At 42.7% G+C, this 20,929-nt stretch overlaps 1 protein-coding gene across 2 annotated transcripts in view; it reads left to right on the top strand.

The window, feature by feature from the left end:
* The window catches only part of PBX1 (PBX homeobox 1), a 332,349-nt gene extending 317,350 nt beyond the window's left edge, over positions 1-14,999 (top strand). For both annotated transcript variants that reach the window (XM_062192660.1, XM_062192661.1), the window contains one exon: positions 13,536-14,999. In XM_062192660.1, the coding sequence (XP_062048644.1) occupies positions 13,536-13,556 (21 nt within the window). In that variant the 3' untranslated portion in view covers positions 13,557-14,999. The remainder of the gene's footprint in view (positions 1-13,535) is intronic.
* Positions 15,000-20,929: the final 5,930 nt, after the last annotated feature.

The raw sequence follows: 20,929 nt of genomic DNA on the forward strand, positions 1-20,929 counted from the left end.
TGTGAGGGTTCTTTCTTCAAAAATTCATGTAAAATGCATATGAAGAAAATTATGTATGCAAGCCTGTATCGTGGTGCAAAGGATTAAACCATTGTCTGCATCACCAGCATCCCGTATCAGAGTACAGTTTGAGTACTGGCTACTCTACTTCTCATCCAACTTCCTGCTAATGCACCTAGTAGGGCAGTAGATGATAACACAAATCCTTGGGCCCCTGTCACCCAGATGGGAGACCAGGATGCTGTTCCTGGCTCCTGGCTTCAACTTGCCTCAGACCTCGTTGTGTGGCCCTGTGGCAGTAAACCAGAGAATGGGTGGGTTTCTCTCTCTCTAGGAAAAAAAATGCTTGGATTTCACAATCTTTGTACACCAAAATGCACTTATCTTTTAATTCCATTCTTCCATGAACTTTTTGAAGCAGCCTTGTGCTCAAAAGATTCTGTGAGTGATGTCTGGGGGAACGTGGGCTATGGGTTGGGCCATGCTGCAGGAAGCACAGGGAATCACTTTACGAAATCCTTCCTAGGCAATCCTGTAACCTCAGCCCTGACCCTTCCAGTGACAGAGAGGAAATTTACCCCCTCTCCTTTTGGAGATGGCATTCATTCATTAAAATCTCTTCTTTATGTACTGTGTAGCAAGCTTCCTTTCCGTAACTCCCACTCATCATCCCACTCATCAACCTGAAGCAGGGAATAAGCTGGGAATTTGCAATCCATCCTGCACATGATTGCTCTGCAAATGTTTGTGGACACATATTTGAGCCTGCTTGGGTTTCTCTTGCCTGGGCTAGTTTTTGCAACAGCTTATCTACAGCCCTATTAATGTGCAGTGCCCAGAGAGAGGCAGAGGAGCCCGGCATTATCTCTGCCTTTGTTCCAGACAATGTGCTTGCCTCTTCGCTGCCTGCCGAAGACTGCATTTGCTTTTTGGCAGGAGCCTCACACCATTGACCCATTAATGAGCAGAGAGTCACGTACTGCTCCAAGGCTTTTTTCAGGTGTGCTGTTGATAAGCCCTATCTCCCCACCGGGCATTTGTGCAGCTCGCTGTTCAGACCTAATTGCAGTACTTCTACATTTATCCTTGTTAAATGCCATCCTATTAGATTTGGTCCTTGAGTCCAGCCTAGTGAGACCTTTGTGGGTCCTGATTTTGTCATCCAACATATTAGCTCATTACTCTCAGACAATGTGTTTAATGCGCAACAAAGAGCTACCATTTTTTTGGAGCATTTCTCTGACAGTGCTGTGCTTTACCCAGCATGCTGTTTCATTTCACTCTTACTCCAACCCTGGGAAGTGGGTGTTGTGACCTTCATTTTATCTATAAAATGGAAACTGAGCCTCAGAAAAGCAAAGGAACATATGCAAGGACATGCAACCAGTGATATAGTGGAGCCAAGATTGGAACACAGCTCCTCCGTGCGACTCCTAATGCTATGCGCATACCCACCCCACTGTATGCCTTCAGCCAAGTCATTCATGTTTTTGAACCTGACAAAAGAGGACCAGGACCTTGATGCCAAACCCAAAAGAGCACTGATGGCTGAGGGTTGATTCATTCAAAACTATTCTTTCCTCCTGGGATGGTCTATGACCTCCACATGGTCCACCCTTTTCCCAAGGAACCGTAAGAGTTTTTCAGCCTTTTTGATGAAACACAGTTATGTTAATTCTGAGCTGTTATATTACTTATCAGGTAGGAAATGATGTGAATGTGGCGGTTCTTGGTTTTGATCAATTCATGTCGGCCCTTCTAAGCCCCAGCTTCTTTCAGTACCTGCTCTGAAGCCATTGTTGGAAGAGCTGAGTCTGGACTCTGCCCCGGGATATTGCCGTGTCCTCGGAGTTTTGAGGACTCTAAAAGCGGCAGTGGAAGGAAGCCAGAGAATCCCTCCTGATGCTCTCTCAAACACCCCACCTGCCCTTCCTAATTAACCGTAGATGATTCTCCATGAATTTCCATAAAGAATTGGTGAACATGCTTCAAAATAGTATCCAAAGGCCTGGCGTTGTGGAGCATCAGGTTAAGCTACCACTTGGGATGCTGACATCCCATATCAGAGCACCAGTTCAAGACCCAGCTGTTCCACTTCCAATCCGAATCTCTGCTAATGCAGCCGAGAAGGCAGTGGATGATGACCCATGTACCTGAGCCCCTCCACCCCTATGGGAGACCCAGATGAAGTTCCTGGTATGGCCTGACCCAGATCTAGCTGTTCTAACATTTGGAGAGTCAACCAGCAAATCAAAGATTCTCCCTTTCTCTTTCTCTTTCTCTTTCTCTTTCTCTTTCTCTTTCTCTTTCTCTTTCTCTCTCTCTCTCTCTCTCTCTCTGTCTCTCTCTCTCCACACACACACACACATACGCACTCTGCCCTTCAAATAAATGAATCTTTAAACAAATTTTAGTCAGTATGACCTCCAACTGTAAACTTCATTTGCACATGTGACTCTCAGAGCAAGTTCCCAGTGACAACCTACCCTATGCATGGATCTTGCTTATTACAGAAGTCAATAAATTCTTATTGCTCTTAATTTCAAAAACCCTCATTAGATCCTATAGTAGTTTATTTTGTGGTAGACACATTTTATCAGAGACTACTAAGCAATCCAGGGAAAAAAGCAGAGAACAGACTTATTTCAAAGGTTGCTTAGAAATCAGCAGTAACAAGGGAAACACAAGAAGTAGGGACAAGAAGGGAGGTGGACACACATTTTGTTCTCATTCTTGGTCTGGAGAGAAAGCCCTCCATGGATGATGGTCTGGGCAGCTGATATGGGGACTGCATCACTCAGAATTTTGAAGCACAGAGACCTTTTAGGGGTGATTCATTTTTTCTTCCCCATATTAGATACAGTTTGACAGAAACACTTTGGGGACAATCAGACCCAGGGAACAGATCTTCCCAGGATGCAGATCTGCCTTCTCCATCTGCATCTTTCTGCTGTGAAGCCTCTGTCTCGATTGGCCTTTTATGTACATGTATGCACCTGATCACTTCTGTCCTGATGCTACCTATTTAATTATATGCATTGCCATGTACTATATAATGTTAAATGAAAATATTTTACATGTACAAATAAAGTCTTACCATATAATTCCACACACATCAATCATCTTCCTTCTGCATGTTGTAACAGAGTTGGAATCTTAGCAGATCCTTGTAGGAAGGGAAGTGATGGTATCTTAAGCAGTGAGCTTTTCCCTCAAAAGCCTTCACTATCACAAAATCCCTGGCTTGGAGGCTAAAGACAGAATTTGTACTGAATCCCATTTTATGTGAGTCACAGGTGTCATAGAACAGAAGCATAGGAACCTTTGAAAGCATCAAAGCCCCTCCTCCAGGGCACCAGTTAAAAACCTGCAGCACAAAGACCCTGACTTAACATGACTGGGGGGCTGGGTTTCCGGGGAGCTGGCTAGCTCAAGACTGAAAAGTCATTTCAGGAGGTAACTCCTGTGAAGGAACAAAGTAAAGGAAACTGTTTGGGCAGGGAAGCCGTCAGAGAGTGAGGAAGACCTGAAGAAGTCCCAACCATCCCAATGGGGAGCTCCGGAACAAAAATCATCCTTTGGATGAGTCTCATCCTGGACAGAAATGGCCAACCCTGTACCACCGCTGCGTTCAGTCCCTGCCAGGGGTGGACCTAACAGTAGCCAGCAGGCAGAGGCTCACTGCACCCTCGGAGCTGGGCAACCAGCCTTTTTTTGAAAGGAGATATGAAGGTTGCATTTGCTTGATTTTCATGACTGCCACACAACTGGAATTTGATCCTGTTTATTGTTCCTAGAGAGATCTTATTTCAGTGACTTTATAACAATAAGAACGCTTATTTGTACTCATAGATTAAGGCTATTGAACCTATAGATACACCACAAATGCAGAAAAGACATGTACACTTATACTTTTACTGTTTGGATCCACACACCCCAAATGGTTTTTCATTAAAACTATTTTATAGCAGGCATTTGGGCAGCTAAGGGAAATGCCCTTAAGGTATCTCCAGAGTGGAGGTCAGTGAACTCAGGACAACCCCTGGAATTTTCCATTAGTGGGTAGTTAGATGTAGTAATAAATAAATTATTATTAAGCACTTTGCAAATAGAGTGTTATGTAAATGCTAAATAATCATAATAATACAGTAGTATGCTGATCTTGATAAACGGGTCGGCTGGCGTGTCATTTAAAATGGATGGCGCAGCAGTGTCTGTGAAGATGAATGAGGGCCATGTTCACCAAGCTCGATAACAGCAGTGTCTTCTGCCAGGAGGCTGGGCTCCTCTTCCCCTGGTCTCCGTGGGACAATTAGCAGAAGAGAGGGATTCTGGTGCGCTTTAAGGGGCAGTGAGAAGGCTTTGTACTGAAAGTAGTCCTAGGTGAGTGCCTGGCGATTTGCATTTCTCAGAAGTCAGGGCTAATCTATAAGGAGATGGGGGCAGGGAATTAACATTTATTGAGTGCCTCCCGTGACCCAGACACTGTGCTCGCTTGGTGCTCTGTGTTTATTATCTCATTTATCCTCCGGGCCAGCACATTAAGGTAATAGAGGCGTGGGATAAAGCAGAATGCATTACTATTTTCTGTAGAAAAGCAGAAAGACTGACCCCAGTGCTGTGGCTGCTGTTTTCTTTTTGCATTCTACAGGGGTATCCGGGAGAGGGAGAAAGTCCCTCAGGGAATCAGAGGAAGCCTGACCCAGCGATTTATCACAGCCCCCAAATCCTGGGACCCTGCAGGACACACACATGTGTGATGCCAGAGTGACATCTTCCTTCTGGGCCACACCAAATACTGCTCCTCCTCACCCCATACCACAGACCTGCCCAACCCTGAACATTGAGGCCTGGTAGAGCCTCTTTCAAGAGTTTTTGTGCACCTGAACAGCATTTAACAAATACTCATAGACAGCTGATCGTGTGCTGAGTATGCCACTGATGGATTCACGTGCGTTGTCTCAATTAATTCTGAAACAACCCTGTGAAGCAAGTTTCATTGCTTCTAAATTTTTCACCTTAGATGAGAACATCTCGAATTTTGAGACGTAACTTGCTGAAAGTCACATAACTAGTTCAAGGGGGAGGAGGTGAGAATCAGGGTGGTTGATCCACAGAGCCTGGGCTTTTATATGTGTGGTAATCTGGTTTAATCCCTTGTGGACTCAGTGGTCCTAGTATCTGGAGATTTGGGTTTTCTTTGTTCAACAGGAGACCAAGTTCTTAATAGTGATTGATTACCCTTTATCTCATGTGTCAGGCTCTGAGGGTATAAGAGGAGCTCAAGTGTCTGTTTATTCTTTAACAGCATTAAAGAGTGAAATGGGCACACAATAAATTGGACATCTGAATTGTACCCGTTGGTGAGCGTTGACATATACACCAGTGACATCATCACCAAGATAGTGAACATATCCATCACCTCCAAAAGTGTCCCTGCTAACCCATCCTCCTCAACCCTCCTCATCTGTTCCCTCCCTAGGCATCGCCTATGTTTTCTGTCATTATTTTAACTTCTGTTTTCTAGTGTTTTATATAAATGGAATCAAACAATAAAGACTCTTTTAGGCCTGGTTTCTTTCTTTTTTTAAAAGATCTATTTTATTTATTTGAAAGGCAGAGTTACAGAGAAAGAGACAAAGAGGTCTTCCTTCTGCTGGTTCACTCCCCAGATGGTTGCATTGGCCGGAGCTGGGTCAGGCTGAAGCCAAAAGCCAGGAGCTTCATCCAGATCTCCCATATGCATGCAGGGGCCCAAGGACTTGGGCCATCTTCCTCTGCTTTCCCTGGCACATTAGCAGAAAGCTGGATCAGAAATGGAACAACCAGGATTCGAACCAGATCCCATATGGGATGCCAGTGCTGCAGGTGGTAGCTTAAACTGCTGTGCCACTAAGCCACAGCACCACCCCAGTCTGGCTCCTTTCTATCGGCATGCTCATTTTAAGATTCATCCAAGTATTTTCTTTTTCTTTGTTTAATTTACAGAGACATAGGGACTATGAACAATTGGTATGTATTTTATTTAATTTTAGCTCTGAACTTTCCAGAGTTCAAATTCTAGTTCTTCCATTTACTATCTGTACCATCAGTCAGTTTTTTTAATCTAAGACAGTTTTTTTTTCATTTATGAAATGGGTATAATTAAAATTACATTATAGAGTTCATATGAGGATGAGATGAGGTACTAGAGGCAACTGCATAGCACTGAATCTATTCACAGTAAGCATCTGATTTTGCAACTTAAAATGTTTAATAATAGAATGAATTTTTCATCAAAATCCCTTTGATATCTTCTAGGTCCTCAAAATCCAGGTTGTTTTTGTTGTGTTAGGTAGAGTACTAACTGTGACATACAAGTTATCTCTTTTAATCTTCCTAAGAACCCGTGAAGAATATGGGCACCTTATTTGCTCCCTTATTGCAGAAGAGCTGCCTGAGACAGGGAGATGGTCAAATTGGACTTTGAACTGAGGCTGTCTGGTTCAAGCCTCTGTGCTATTTTCCATGATGATCTGACGACCTTTCAGTATGCATGAAGACACCCACTAACCCCAGGGCTCTAGGGGCATTGCTGGAGGAAGAATGTTGCTAGATAAGAAGACTATGTGAATAACTAAGTAAAAGTTAGAGAAATGGCTAAAAACAAGGCAAAATTATTATTAAGATGTCAATTATCATTAAGAGATTCCAAATACTTTAATAATTCATTATAAGCATCTGTATAAATCAACTTTCATCACTTTAACTAAAATATCTGAGAGGAGCAACTTAGTGGGGAGGAAGGTGCATTTCTGCTTTCAGTTTTGGAGGTTCACAGTCTAAGATCAGTCCATACCATTGCTTTAAGCATCAGGTGAGGGTGGAAGGTGGAAATGGCAGAATGCATGTGGAAGGAGGAGCACATGGTGAGGCAGGAAGCAGAGAGAGAGGGAGAGATGAGCACTTGGCTTATATAGCCGACCCTATCTCAAAGACTGCCTTCTAAGACAAGCCTTCAATCACTTCAGGACTTCCCGTGAGTCAACCTCCCAGATGCCATGATTAGAAGAAGTCTCTGCTCATAATCCACCAATCATTAACATGAATCCACTAATTTAACATAAGATTTTGGAGTTTCAACATCTACGTGTGTTTGGGAAGCCAAATCCTGTTCAAACCATAAAAGCATAGACCTATAATTTGAATTGATGAATAATAATCCATGTGTGAGTCTAGGGCTAACTGTGAAAGGGTCAAAGGTAAGGAATCTATAAAAAGCAAACTGGCAGTCAGAGGAGAAGTTGCCTTTACTGCAAACATTGGAGACATTTCTGAGTGGTCTATGTGTTTGCCTCCAATTTGGGAGCAGGCCCAAAGGGCAGGTCCATCACTGAGGTTGCAGAGTCCCATCTACACAATTCATAGCAAATTTGGGGGTTGACTGTCAATTTGGAGGCCATGAAGTCGCTATTACAGTAGAATGGGAACATTAGGCTATGTCTTCAATTATATTAAGCATGGTTAATTGTTGTTTGCTAGAGACTTAGAACCTACTAGAATAGAAAGAAGGAGATTTTAATTCAGGTGAGCAAACATTTTCCATATGTGCCCAATATGCATTTAAGAAATCAGAAATCTTTACCTTTGATAAGTTTCTGTTTGGAATTGGGCAGGGGATGAAAGACACAAATAAAATAATTTCACTGAACAGAAAATCCTGGATTCTAAAGATATATAGAAGATAAAACCAATATATTCAGTGACTACCAGGAAGAAGGCATGAAGGGAAGATTGGGGTTCTGGCTTTGAAAACTGAGCTGCCCACAAAAACAAAGAATTAAGACAAAAGGATTGTGTTAAACTAGGTGGTTAGAGCAATTTTGGGCTGCTTGAGTGGAAGTTTGAATAGAAGATCCAGGTGGACAGTTTCAATAAGCAGCTATGATCCTTGATAACTAAGTACAGGAGTGAGGTCAGGGCTGAAGTTAATAACTTGTGAGTTAACAGCATATGGGGTGTGGTTGAGGCCATGGGGTAGATGAGGTCACCTGGGAAGTGTGTGGGGGTGAGAATAGATGGTCAACCCAGAAGTCATGTTCATTAAAGCATGTTTGACCAAATAGCAATATCAGAAGGCATATTAAAGTAATGAGAAGGGACAATATTATCATATAGATCTTTCCTATTCTAAGCTTTTTCAAGTCTACTCATTTCAAGTATGTGTGGTTTATTCCATGTGAGTAGATCCAATCTCTAATCCAGATTCCATTGAAATGCAGTACTTAAAAGGGGAAAGGACCCTGAAACAAATACAAAAATCTACCCCTGGGTGTGGTCTTTTACTTACTTTGGACAGTGACACTGGCAAAACTAGGAGCGGAGAACAGTGGGCAGTGGTGCCTGTGGGATGGAAGAGCTGTTTTCGTATATTGAAAACAAAGCTGACATAAGCAGTTGTACCTTTCTGAAACTTTACAATGTCCAATCGTTGTATGTGGAACCTCCCCGTACCATAACCTGTCCCCACACAACTCCCCTCACATATATACCTATATCATCAATCAACAAGCATAAGTCAAGCACCGTTTACATGTAGACCCCATGCTAAGTGCTAAGGGAGACAAAGAAGAATCCTTGAGATGTAGGGAATACACCAGTGGTAGTACACCCATTACCAGAATGTTCTCCACTGGAGAGAGCTTTATGTGTCAAAGCACTCTGACCTCCATTTTATCATTGTGCTGCAACCCGTCTGTGAAGAAAGTAGAGCAGTGATTATTGTGATGCTCCGTGTAGCTGAGACACAGAGGGGTAGTGACTTGGGGATGGTCAATGGCTGACGTCCAGATCTTGTGGCCAAGCGTTCTTTCTGCTAAAGGGAGTGTTTCTTCCCAGCACTCTCATCCTGGGCACCTTGCCTTTGCAATTTCCTGCTTGTCTCTTTTATCTCTTTCAGCTGACAAATTTGATAGGCCCTTGGGGAATACTGCCTCAAGAATAACTTACCTTTGGTCAAGTGCTAAATCCCACAGGTGTAAGACGGGTTTTGGAGGAGCCACTGTCACTCTCACTTTGTCTCCCAGACCCCACTGTGTGTCTGGAGGGAAGTATGCTTATCAGTTGTGTATGTACCAGGGAGCACTAGCAAAACGAAATTAGCTCAAACTGGCTGCCATTCAGGGCAGCTAATTAAATTAGCTATTGTTGCATTACTGATAAGGACAGTTTGGAAAAGGAAAATGTCACTCATCCCAGCAGCCACAAGGTGAAAGCCAAGAAAATGTGTTAATGGGAACACTCTGAAAGGAACCCCTCTGACTAGCAGCAGTACCTAGGGGTCTTTGGTGGACACTTTTCACAGCCATCTGCTCCAGGCTCAGGGCTCCCAGCCCTGTCTGGCTCTGGTCCTTAAGAACACTGCTGCTCTCTGGCTTTCGGGAATTCACTGCAGCTAGGTCAGTCTTCTTCTCCTCCTCCAATAAGCCCTACCCTCCTGGGAGTCTGGAGAGAAGTGAGGGATTTTTCTAGAAGAGAGCAATTTGCCCTTATGTGCTAAATCTAGTCTCCCCACAGGATGCAAAGCAGTTGATATTTGGAAGAGCCCTAAAGAAGAGTAAAGTGGGGAGAGCGAAGGGAGAAGGAAGACGAGGAGGGGAGGAAGGGAGGGAGAAAGGGAAGAAAAATGAAAGAAAGGAGGAAAAGCTGGTAGAGTACAAAAAGGATTATATGCTTTGGCTGCCCAGAATCTGATCCCTTACTTGGTAACAGCTCTCACCTCCTGCCACCACTATTTTTTAAGCTTCATTTATTCATTTGAAAGGCAGAGTTACAGAGAGGCAGAGGCAGAGAGAGGTCTTCCATTCACTGGTTCACTCCCCAGATGGCCACAATGGCCAGAGCTGTGCCAATCCGAAGCCAGGAGCCAGGAGCTTCTTCCAGATCTCCCACATGGATGCAGGGGCCCAAGCACTTGGGGCATCTTCTACTGCTTTCCCAGGCCATAGCAGAGAGCTAGATCAGAAGTGGAGCAGCTGGGACACGAACTGGCACCCATATGGGATGCTGGCACTGCAGGCGGCAGCTTTACCCGCTATGCTACAGCGCCAGCCCCCTGCCACCGCTATTGTATGCAGTCTTGGTGAGGCTGTGATTTCAGTTGGCTTCTATCTTCTGGTTGAGATCTGGACACATGAATTTATCCTGGGCCAACAAACCAGGAATGTAGGATTCTGAGACTTGAGCAGAGAGATGCAAGGACAAAGAATGTTAGGAGCTCATTCTCTCTGGTGGCGCCTCATACAGTAAGAACTGCCACCTGCGTAATATCCCTTCCAACGTCAGCTCCACCCCCCACAGCCCTACTCAGAAAACGGCCCTGCTTCTAATTATCAAGGCTTCCTAGAATTCTATGTCTTTCTCTGCCTAAATTAACTGTGTTCAGTTTCATGCAATATAAATTATTTAAAGATTCTTAAGTCTGACCATTATTTGACAGATGATGTTGGGGGACCAAGAGATGCTATGTGACTTTCTCGAAATCACACAGATGATATTTGGCAAATCCAGGGCTAGTGCCCAGGTCTCTGACTCTACTTGAGGGTGCACTTGAATGTGGTGCTCCCTATGCCTCTTCCAAGAAAGTGAAGGCACTCAAGGGAGTGCCCTCAGAGTTCACTGGGAGAGCTGGGAAATTCTCATTGTGGTTCCTCACTTCCTGGCTCCCTTTCGCCTGATTTCATAGATTCTGTTCCAGATTTTTGAGTCACAGGGTGATATTCTTTTGTGAGTAAACAAGTGAATTATAAAATTTATTGAAATTGTCCACATGTAAGTTTGTGCATATACAGTGTCTCTCTTTCACTACCAAATGTGAAAGCTCTATAGTTCAAGTTTGTTCTTTCAGTGATTTATTTATTTATTTAAAAGAGTGACAGAGGGAGAGAGGGAGTCTCCTATTCACTGGTTCATTCTGCCAAGGGTCCCAAGAGCTGAGGCTAGGTCAGGCCAAAGCCAGGAAGCTGGAACACCCATCCAGGTCATCCACGTGTGTGGCCGGAGCCCAAGTACCTGAACTGTCATCCTCTGCTTCCCAGGCATATCAGCAGTGAGCTGGATCAGACACGGAGCAGCCGAGACTAGAAACAGCGTCTGATAGAGATGTGGTCTTCCCAGGAAGCAGTCAAACCTGCTGCACCATAACCCTAGCTCCTCAAGTTTATTCTGACACCCTCAATACTGAAGACTAGAGTACTTTCCCCTAAAATTATGTATAATCAAGGACACCAGTAACATTGAGGAAAGGAGCAGGTATACTTATTTTATGAGGCAGCCTGTAATTATAATTGGAAAAATGTGAGATCTGCTAGGATATATACTTTACATTTAGAAATACCTCAAAAAGTTCATGGAAAACAAAATTAAAATGATTTTGTTTTGTTACAATAAGTGTTTTGGTACAAATTTTTTTCGTAGGAAATGGAACTATGAAAAAACTATGTATGGGTTAAAAATTACACCAAAATATATTTATACTTTTATTTACATTTTCCAGGAACTTTTTGAAGTGCCCTGGTACATTCTCTAAGTATGCTTCTTCACCTACAAAGAAAGTTGAATGTCTTCATTTCTTCAAACTCTATCATTCTAAGCTAAGTGGGGAATTATGAAAGCTAATGAAACTACAGAGCCTAGTGGATTAGGCATATTTACTGAAATAATGATTCAACAAAATCTTTCAAGACTTCAAGTTAAAAATAAAAAGAAAAAATTTTCTAGGGAAGCTAGGCTAAGAGACCTTAGCTGAAAAATTGAGTTCCACTTCAGTGTTCATTATGAAGAGTACCAGAGGTAGTTGAGGCCATCAGTGGTCAGGTGCAGGATGCTAATTCCACAAGATCCAATTCCACATACCAATACGTCATCGAGAAGCTATAATTGGTGTCTGCGACCCAGAAGAAATCTGTCTTCCAAGAGTGTCAGTTTAATCAATTGTCATATTGAGAATTTGATGGAAAGAGGTAGCCTAGCCCTGGGCAAGTGGGTATTTTCAGAGCATCCAATAAAGTGAAATAATCATTACTTTATTTCCTTCTTATATAAAATAATATAAAATCCTTGAAAAATATGGAAAAATGTGAAAATATCTTTGCAATACTGTCTCCCTGGCATAATATTCATTTTTCCATAATTCCCTTATACTATTTTCCATATAATATCTAATTAATAGCTATTCATTGATAGACCTATTTTTTTAAAGTTTGTTAGAATTACTGGTTATTGGTCAGTGCTGTGGCTCACTTGGCTAGTCCTCTGCCTGCAGCGCCGGCACCCCGGGTTCTAGTCCCAGTTGGGGCGCCAGATTCTGTCCCAGTTGCTCCTCTTCCAGTCCAGCTCTCTGCTGTGGCCCAGGAAGGCAGTGGAGGATGGCCCAAGTGCTTGGGCCCTGCACCTGCATGGGAGACCAGGAGGAAGCACCTGGCTGCTGGCTTCAATTGGCGCAGTGCGCTGGCTGCAGCACACTGGCCACAGCACACCAGCCGTAGCGGCCATTTAGGGGATGAACCATCGGCAAAAGGAAGACCGTTCTCTCTCTCTCTCTCTCTCTCTCTCACTGCCTGTCTGTAAAAAAAAAAAAAAAAAAAAAAAAAAAAAAAAAAAGGAATTACTTGTTATTTTCTCAAGTTTTCTACACATTCTGTTTCTCTCCTCTTGATCCTGGCCACAAAATGGGAACACTGATACCCTGTCTCCAAGTCTGAGGGTGACTCTAGGTAAAGCTGCATTCTGTGTGTTCTTCTCAACTGTTCAGAGACAACTAAAACTTAATCTTAGGTGCATTATTAACTTTTGAAAATCTGTTTTCTCCTGACAATGTTTCTGTGTTAGGTCTTGTTGCTATGCCTGAGTCACTTAAAAAAGGAAACAGTAGTAAGATGCTCTCTCACAGCCTACACTGACCCATGATATGGTCAGGAGAGATTGCTCTTTGTCAGTCTTTTATAGATGGTGGCAGAAAAATGAAGTGCAGGGGGAAAAAAATGTTGGGCTCAAATGAAGAGCTTATGGATTCAAGTTCTGTGTTTTCAAATTACCAGCTGTGTAAACTTGAGCCAGTAATTTAACATTATTAACATCAGTTGTTTCATCTGTAAAACTTGGTAAAAAAAAAACTATTTGGTAAGCTTGTTATGAGAATTTAACAAGTTAAAGAAGGAAGTGAATCAGGAATGAATTTTTTCTTAAGAAATTATAAACAGATTATTCCTTTGAACTACTCCTTATATTTATCGTGGAGAATGTTTTTACACATTATATGAATGAAAAAGTAACTTCAATTTTTGGTGGCTGATGAGCCATTTCCTAAATCATCGAGGTCCAGGCCTTTTCCCTCTCTTCCTGTTTTCAGCTGGTTAGCTGCTCGTTGAGATCTTGCCGGAGGGTGGGAAAAAGAAATAAAAACTGAAATCGGTCAATTTGACTCTCTGATAGCAGTCCTGATGAAAGATTTGTGGATAGAGATGTGAGTTAAACTGGAATTTTTGCCTTCTTACCAGGAAATTGCAAGAACCTACTGATCTTTTGGGTGTCCTGATGGTGACAGCTACTCCTCTTCTCTCAACTGAAGAAATGTCTTCCTTTACCTGAAGAGTGGCCTCTCTTCCTGAATGACACAGCCTGACTTTTGGAAGAAGGAAGAGGACATTCGCTGGCCGGTTGTGATCAGCCAGGACAGCTCTGGTGCACAGAGCTGACAGATGAAGCAACTCAAAGATGGTTGCACCAACAGAGTCCCAAAGCAATAATCACTCTCTTTTCTCTTCCCCACTGATGCAGCAATCAAATAATCACTTTTATGCATTTACTGTGCACCACCATATGATATAAAATGTGGTGAGTAGCTAGATAAATAAGTCTCTCAATTTTCAAAAAAATATAAGAAAGCAGGAGTTGTGCATGTGAAAAGACAACATAGGGGAGAAGACAATAAGCATGGTTACAGCATCCCCCCTACCCCAGTTACTGTGTGAAGTACTGCACGGGGATTGTTTTAGCTAATCCCCACCACACCTCTGATACACATTTCTGGCTTCATTCTATGGATGATGATACTGGGAATCAGAGATGTTTCATAACTTGCCCAAGATCAAATAGCTAAAACACTGTGGAGACTGTTTTCAAGTTTAGCTGTGTCTAACTCCATAGTCTGTGTTCCATTACTAACTAACCCACGCCTGCCAATGACAGCAATCGGAGTAAAGAGGCATCGTTTAGAGCAGTTGGGGTCAAGACAAGACTTTTTAAAATGCCTATCAGCAAAACACATTGATGAAGTTTTGCGTAGCCCTTTCATTGGTTTGGGAATTGTTTCTTCCCAAAAGATAAATGTCTGGATTCTGGAGGCAGGGGTGGTGGAGTGGAAATGATAATACTCTAGTCTCAGCTCAGCCAGTGTCCACATGCATTCATCTGAGCAAATTGCTTCCCTCTTCTAGGCTTTTATAAAATAGAGCATTCCCGGATTGTCCAATGTCACCCCCACTCCATCACTGGACAGGTATATGGGAGATTAGCTCTAGAGTCAAGCATACCTGAATTTGAAGACTGGCTCCATCCTCCAGCAGTCAGGCATGTAACTTAACCATCTGTAAAATGGGGATAATAATACCTACCTCAGGGTCTTTTGCCCTTATAGTTCATTCTCCATGGGACCGTCTTCCCCGGTGAGCTACACAAGTCACTTACCTCTATCAGGTTTTCACTCAACTTACCTTTTAGTGAGATCTTCCTTGAACATGATATGTACACTTGCAAGCCATATGGCATTCCCTGTCTCCTTTCCTCATTTTATTATTTTCCTTAACACTCCACACTTAACATACTATATATAGCACTTGATTATCTTATTTATTGCCTGTTTCCCACCTCTAGAATGTAAGCTATGTAAGGGCAGGATTTTTTTGTATTCTTTACAACTGTATCCCCCATTTCTAGAATGATTAAGGTGCTTAATAAATATTTCTTGCATAAATGAATGGCTGTTATGAGAATAATATACATCACCTATTATTATTTTTTCAGTATTATCTTGCCACTCTTCAATGAAACACATGTGTTCACTTTCTTCAGATAATCTGGGATTGGTGTTCTGAACCCCTTAGTGAATGAGATGACCTGGCTCTATTGAGATTAGTCTAGGAGCAAGAAGAATTATGAACAGTCATTGTGAAGGAAGGATGGGAGAGGATTTGCATGCTAGCTATCTTCAAATATGAAAGGTACTTCACCTGGACAGAAATTCCAGGAAGCATATTTCTGCTATATAAAACAGGATTTCCACAAGATTGGATGGCTAATTATGGGGTGGGTTATCTCAGGAGATGGTGAGGTGCTCACTCATGAAGGTCTTCTAGAAGCTAGACAACTACATCTCAGTATCCTCACTATATTTATTGTAATGAGTGACAAGACTGGATTGCAGTCCTACTAAGTTATAGAGAGGGTTGATAAAACGTGGCATCCCTGGGGGCAAGATAAACAGACTACTGATGAGAGTATGGATTAGTGTATGTAATCAAAGAAATTAAGAATATATGATCAAGAGTTTGAGGACCACCACCCCAATTAAAAGCCAAGATATTGCACCCAGCTTCTAGATCCCAGTCGGTTTTCAGATGCAGGGCCTGATGACAGGAAAAGCTGGTTCTCAGGTGGAAGGACCCTTCAAATGTTACAGAACACATATACGATAATGATTCTACCAACATATTTCCCGAAACAGTCCTTGACCATTTACTCAGAAAACTATATATGGGGGATGAGTACAATTCAAATTTTGAGGTCTGTGAAACACAGCTCCCAAGTTGGCATTGATATCTGGGACCCAGAGTGAAAGTCCTACTGTATCCACTAAAGATAATCACTCACAGTGCACTCACTGAGTCCATGGACCCACACTTATTTTCCTCAGTGCTTGAATAAATAATTGAAATGCATATGCCTGGTAATTTATGGAAACCTCACAGGGTTCCTTGACTGTAGGGTAAGCACTGTTATATTAAATATGACCAAATGTAAGCTCCTGGAACTTCTCTTTCATCTTCAATCTCCATATCTCCACTAAAATTGTGACTCAAAAGCATACTACATCCTAGAATGAATGGAAGAGATTAATGCAGTGTCTAAAGACCCAAAGGATGTAGGGATGGTGTTCCTCCTGATATTGCCATTTATTTCATCAGTTTGGTCCCTACAGAAACTGGAGGGCTCCTAGAAGATGTATATACTATTCAGTCATTATAATAGTAATATTATAATATTATATATTATAATAGCCTCAATTAAAGCCACCATGCCAGCTATATCATTGCTAGAGAAGACTGATACAGCCATGGGTATGTTATATAACCTTCGATACAGCAGATAGGTGCTTTTCCATACCTATCAGGCAAGAAGATAAAAAGCTGTCTGCAACTTCATGGGGTTGATAAAAATGTATATTTGGGATTTTGTCCCAGGTCTATGTTAATTCTACCCTCTACCATCATAAGATCCCAAGAGACCTAGAATGTCTGGTCATTCCAAAGAATGTCACTTTCATGCACTATATTGATGGCATCATGTTAAGAAGAAGCAAGTATACCAGGGGTCTTGAGTAAGATGGATGTGCATAGGAGATAAATCTATGCCATGGCCAGATTTTGGCCAATCCAAAGCCAGGAGCCAGGAGCCTCATCCGGGTCTCCCACGTGGGTGCAGGGACCCAAGCACTCCTCCACTCCTCCACCCACCACAGCCCTCCCAGACCACCAGCAGAGAGCTGGATCTGAAGAGGAGCTGCCAGGACCTGTATTGGTACCCACATAGGATGTCAGCTGACCACAGCATTGGCCCCAATAAATAAATCTTTAAGAAGTTTTGAATGTCAGTGCAAGTAGCCCTGACATGTAGACCACATGACTTAGTAGTCTCTATGGCATTATAGGTATTTATAGTGTGAAATTATGTTCTTTGGGTTTACAGCAAACCCCAATGAGAAAATATCACAATTTAAACCCATAAAAGTTTGGAGCAAGATCGTGTCTTCTGCATCAGAGAATTATATACTATTTGAAAAAGAGCTAAGGTGTACTACTGGGACATAGAAGAGATGGAGTACCTGATCATGAAATATCAAATGACCATGCTATCATAAGTTGGGTTTACTTAGAGTCACAAAGTGTTAAGAAATGGTGTATCTATCAGCTATCCATAAACTGGAAATGTTATACAGGATCTGATACAAATGAGCCTGGGGGCACAGTAAGCTACATGAGCAAGTGCCCCTGATTCCCGTGTTACCATCATGATTATAATCCTGCCTCTCCATCACCTACCACAGTGAGATGCCTGAGAAGAAAAGGCTGAGCTTGGGGCCGGCCCTAAAGGAATGGCAGCTGAACTACACCTGCTCTCAGCTGGTGCTCTGAATACAGTGATTTGAGACAGAGTTTGGGATGATAGACCACTCTCTCATGTTGTGTGGATAAAGAAGCAGACTGAAGTGAAAAACATATATGCGGACTAAACAGCAACGGCTTGGTTAGGAGCATGGAAAAATTGGGATTTGGAGATCAGAGACAAAGAAATCTACACAAGACTTAAGAGGGTGGTCTTATGGACTTGAGTATGAAGAATGATTCTTTCATCACTTAATTAATAATGCTCCCTAGGCAGTATCCACCACAGAAGAGGCACTAAGCAATCAAATAGGAAATCTACAAAAAGCCTCTTCTAGGCTTGTTCCCTACATGTGTCCCATGGCAGAGGGATTTGTCTGCTGCAGTACAGCCCTCAAAGATCCTAGCAAAGCCCTCCCTGCTCTAGCAGAAGATTTCTCACCTGATTGCTGCCAGTTTCCGGATGCTCATCCTGTTGGCAGTTCCATTTTCTTTTTCATGACCTTTCATTCTTTCCAGCAGTAGGTTTCCCCACTGGCAGCAAGGTGATCAAGCACAGAGCAGAGTCCATTAAACTTCACTGTTGCCTCTTTGGCAGATTTCCTGTTGAGACTTGCGGGATTTTACCAGGCCGTTCCTGGGGAACCAAGGTGAAATCATGTGGTGAGGGATGGATGGTTCATCGACCATGTGAACTATTTCATCTTTTTATTGTTTTATTGTACTGCTATACATATGCCTCTTTGGATGCCATTTTAATTGTGATGGTTGCTACAGAAACTATCTCTACTCTTCAGATAAAGGTAATAAAACTTGCAAGGCTTTGTTTGAAAACTCCTGGCCAACATGTGAAAATAATAATAAAAAAAAGAGACCCTACACAAGGCAAGTGCTCAGAAAGCTGCCCTCTGCCCCCTTTGGAAGTGCCTAAAGCTTTACCTTAAAACAGGGGTGGGGAATGTCTGGGGCACAGGCTGTGGAATCATTTGGTTGGGCCCTTTCAAAGCAACTGCAGGCAGGACTCATAATTCAATAAATCTATAGCAAGCTAATTTTTAAGTTGATAATTTTGCATGGCCCATGAATGATGCTATAAGTATCCAAATGGACCTTGGCAGAAAAAAAGTTTCCCTGCCACTGCAAAGGCTTAAAAGAACAAACGAGAAACCTGATATTGGCAGCTAGAACCATTCTTCAGGTCTGTTACTTGTTTCAGTCCACCACTGCCCACCCACACTTCCCATTGACTTGGACATCTGAGCTGTGTAATACATATTTCTAAGTATTGGCATCCATAGGGCTGACTGTAACTTTCTAGGACTGGTTAACGTGTTTGGGGTAAGTTGGTGGTGAAACAGTGAGGAGTGCTAGGCTAAATCTTTCTTTCTTAGTGAGAACTGGTAAAGCCACTTCGCTTGGGTATGGTCACCCTTGGCTGCATCTTGACTTTGGAAGCATGGCCTCCACAATATTGTCACATGCTTATAACTGGTGTCCTTTAGCAATTTGCATCTGGATTGCCTCCATTCTTCCCCAAAGGGCAATATGAACAGACACACCTACGCACACTCACAACCCTCCTAACAAGATGGTCAGCCTTCCAGAACATCTTGGTGTGTGCAGTGCTCACGTATGTGTGAGGCAGTGCCAGATGAGGCAATGGAGGATCTGTCTCTCTCTCCACTCTTCTTCCACTTCTATTTCCTGGGCTAATGCTCCCGAAACCTCATAGGAATGAGAAGCCACACATTCTTCAAGTTTACCAGTGGGTCAGTCACCTTATGGAGAATTATCCATAAATCTTCTGTTCATAGAAGGGGCTATGCTTGGGCTAGAGTTGTGACAGTAGGGTCTAAAGATAGGATGAAATCCAGCAGTTAGGCAAACACATTTGCTACCAGTACACCTGCATTCAGTCTGGTGCTCAATGCATCAAGCCTGCAAAACTCTTAAATAATTCTTTAAGCTTTGCAAAAGGTTTCTCCTGCCTAAAGTGTCCCTGGGCTCATATATTTATTGTGTAAATCTCTCTGGATACAAGGGACAGCAAGTTCACATAAGTGAATGGTGACTGCCCCAATGGTAAACTTGAGGGATGGGGAGGCTTCTCATTCCTATGAGGTCTCAGGAGCCTCAAGGCCAGGAAGCAGAAGTGGAAGAAGAGTGGAGAGAGAAACAGACCTGCCCCTGCCTCATCTCTCTCTGCCTCACACATGCTTGTGCACGAGCACTGCACACACCATCAGCCCATCCACCTTCTCACCAATCTTCCTCTTGCAAGTTGACTCTTGAGGGTGTCGCAGTCTAGAAGAGTCAGAGACAGACATGGAATGGAATCAGAGGTCCTGATACAAACACTGAACTCAGAACTGGTTACATGGTCTGCACTGACCTTTTCTTATTTAACTTTCCATGTCCTTGTGTTTTATTTCCTGACTCTGTCCTCTGTTTCCTGACGTGGACCACCTGCCATGGCTATTTCTGGGACCACACCTCTGCCAAAGCACAAAACAGAAGAATTTACTTCTTTTATTTGTGTATGAATCACACCCACTAAAGACTATAGGGAAAAGAGGGGCTGAGAATTTTCTGGGATTCATGAAAAATCTGATCCATCTCTGGTCTTATGGGCTGTTTTCTCTCTGAGGGTCATCGTCTCTCCAAGAAGGAATTTTCTCTCTGAGGCTTCTATGTTGTGCTCAACCAAGAGGCCCGGGCTGCTTTTCTGAAATTTTAAAGGACTGGGGGGAATCCCAAAGCTCATTTCATCCAACTCCCTTAAGATGAGGAAATTGATGTGTTTCCTCATCTGTGTTTCTCACTCATTATTTCCTTCAGTTCTCACAATACGCCTCTGTGGTGGGCTCTATTACTCCACGGGGGAAGAAGCTAAGTACCATGAAGAAGAGGTGACTGGCTAAGGCCACATAGATGTGAGCAGTGGGGTCAGGACCCATGGAAAGGAAAAATCTGTGGTCTTTCCAACTTGATCAGGTCGATCTAAGGATTCTTGCAGGTGGATGGTATTTTCACACATTTGTAAGAAAACAAGAAATATATACTTTCTTTCCTGGGGAAGTTTGTTGTATAATGAGATGGTGACTTTCCTACATTTTTCTATATTTAAAGTTACAACCCTTATGAAATCACAGCAACAGTAAGTAGGAGGCAATTTATATACTTAGTTGGTCAAACAAAACTTTGGCAACTATGTTGGCTCTCAACATTTTTAAAAACTAAGAATCCCCAAATCTGGGAACATAGCACCCTGTGATGCCATTTATGTTGTTGCCAGCCGTGGCAGCAAAGATAAGCAGGGGATTTCTGAAAGCATTACACCTGTCATCTTGTCAAATAGCCGTCACCTTTTGCCTTGGCAACATGAGGGTAAGACTGCCTCAGGGAGCTTAAAATCCATACCTGAACTCTACACAGCCCCAGGGGTGCCATAAGAGCTTGAGGAAATTAGGAAGTTTAAGGGCTGACTTCCTGCTTTTTTTGTTGTTCATTCC

The sequence above is a fragment of the Lepus europaeus genome, chromosome 5 (genome assembly GCF_033115175.1).
Source record: "Lepus europaeus isolate LE1 chromosome 5, mLepTim1.pri, whole genome shotgun sequence".
Taxonomy (NCBI): Eukaryota; Metazoa; Chordata; class Mammalia; order Lagomorpha; family Leporidae; genus Lepus; species Lepus europaeus.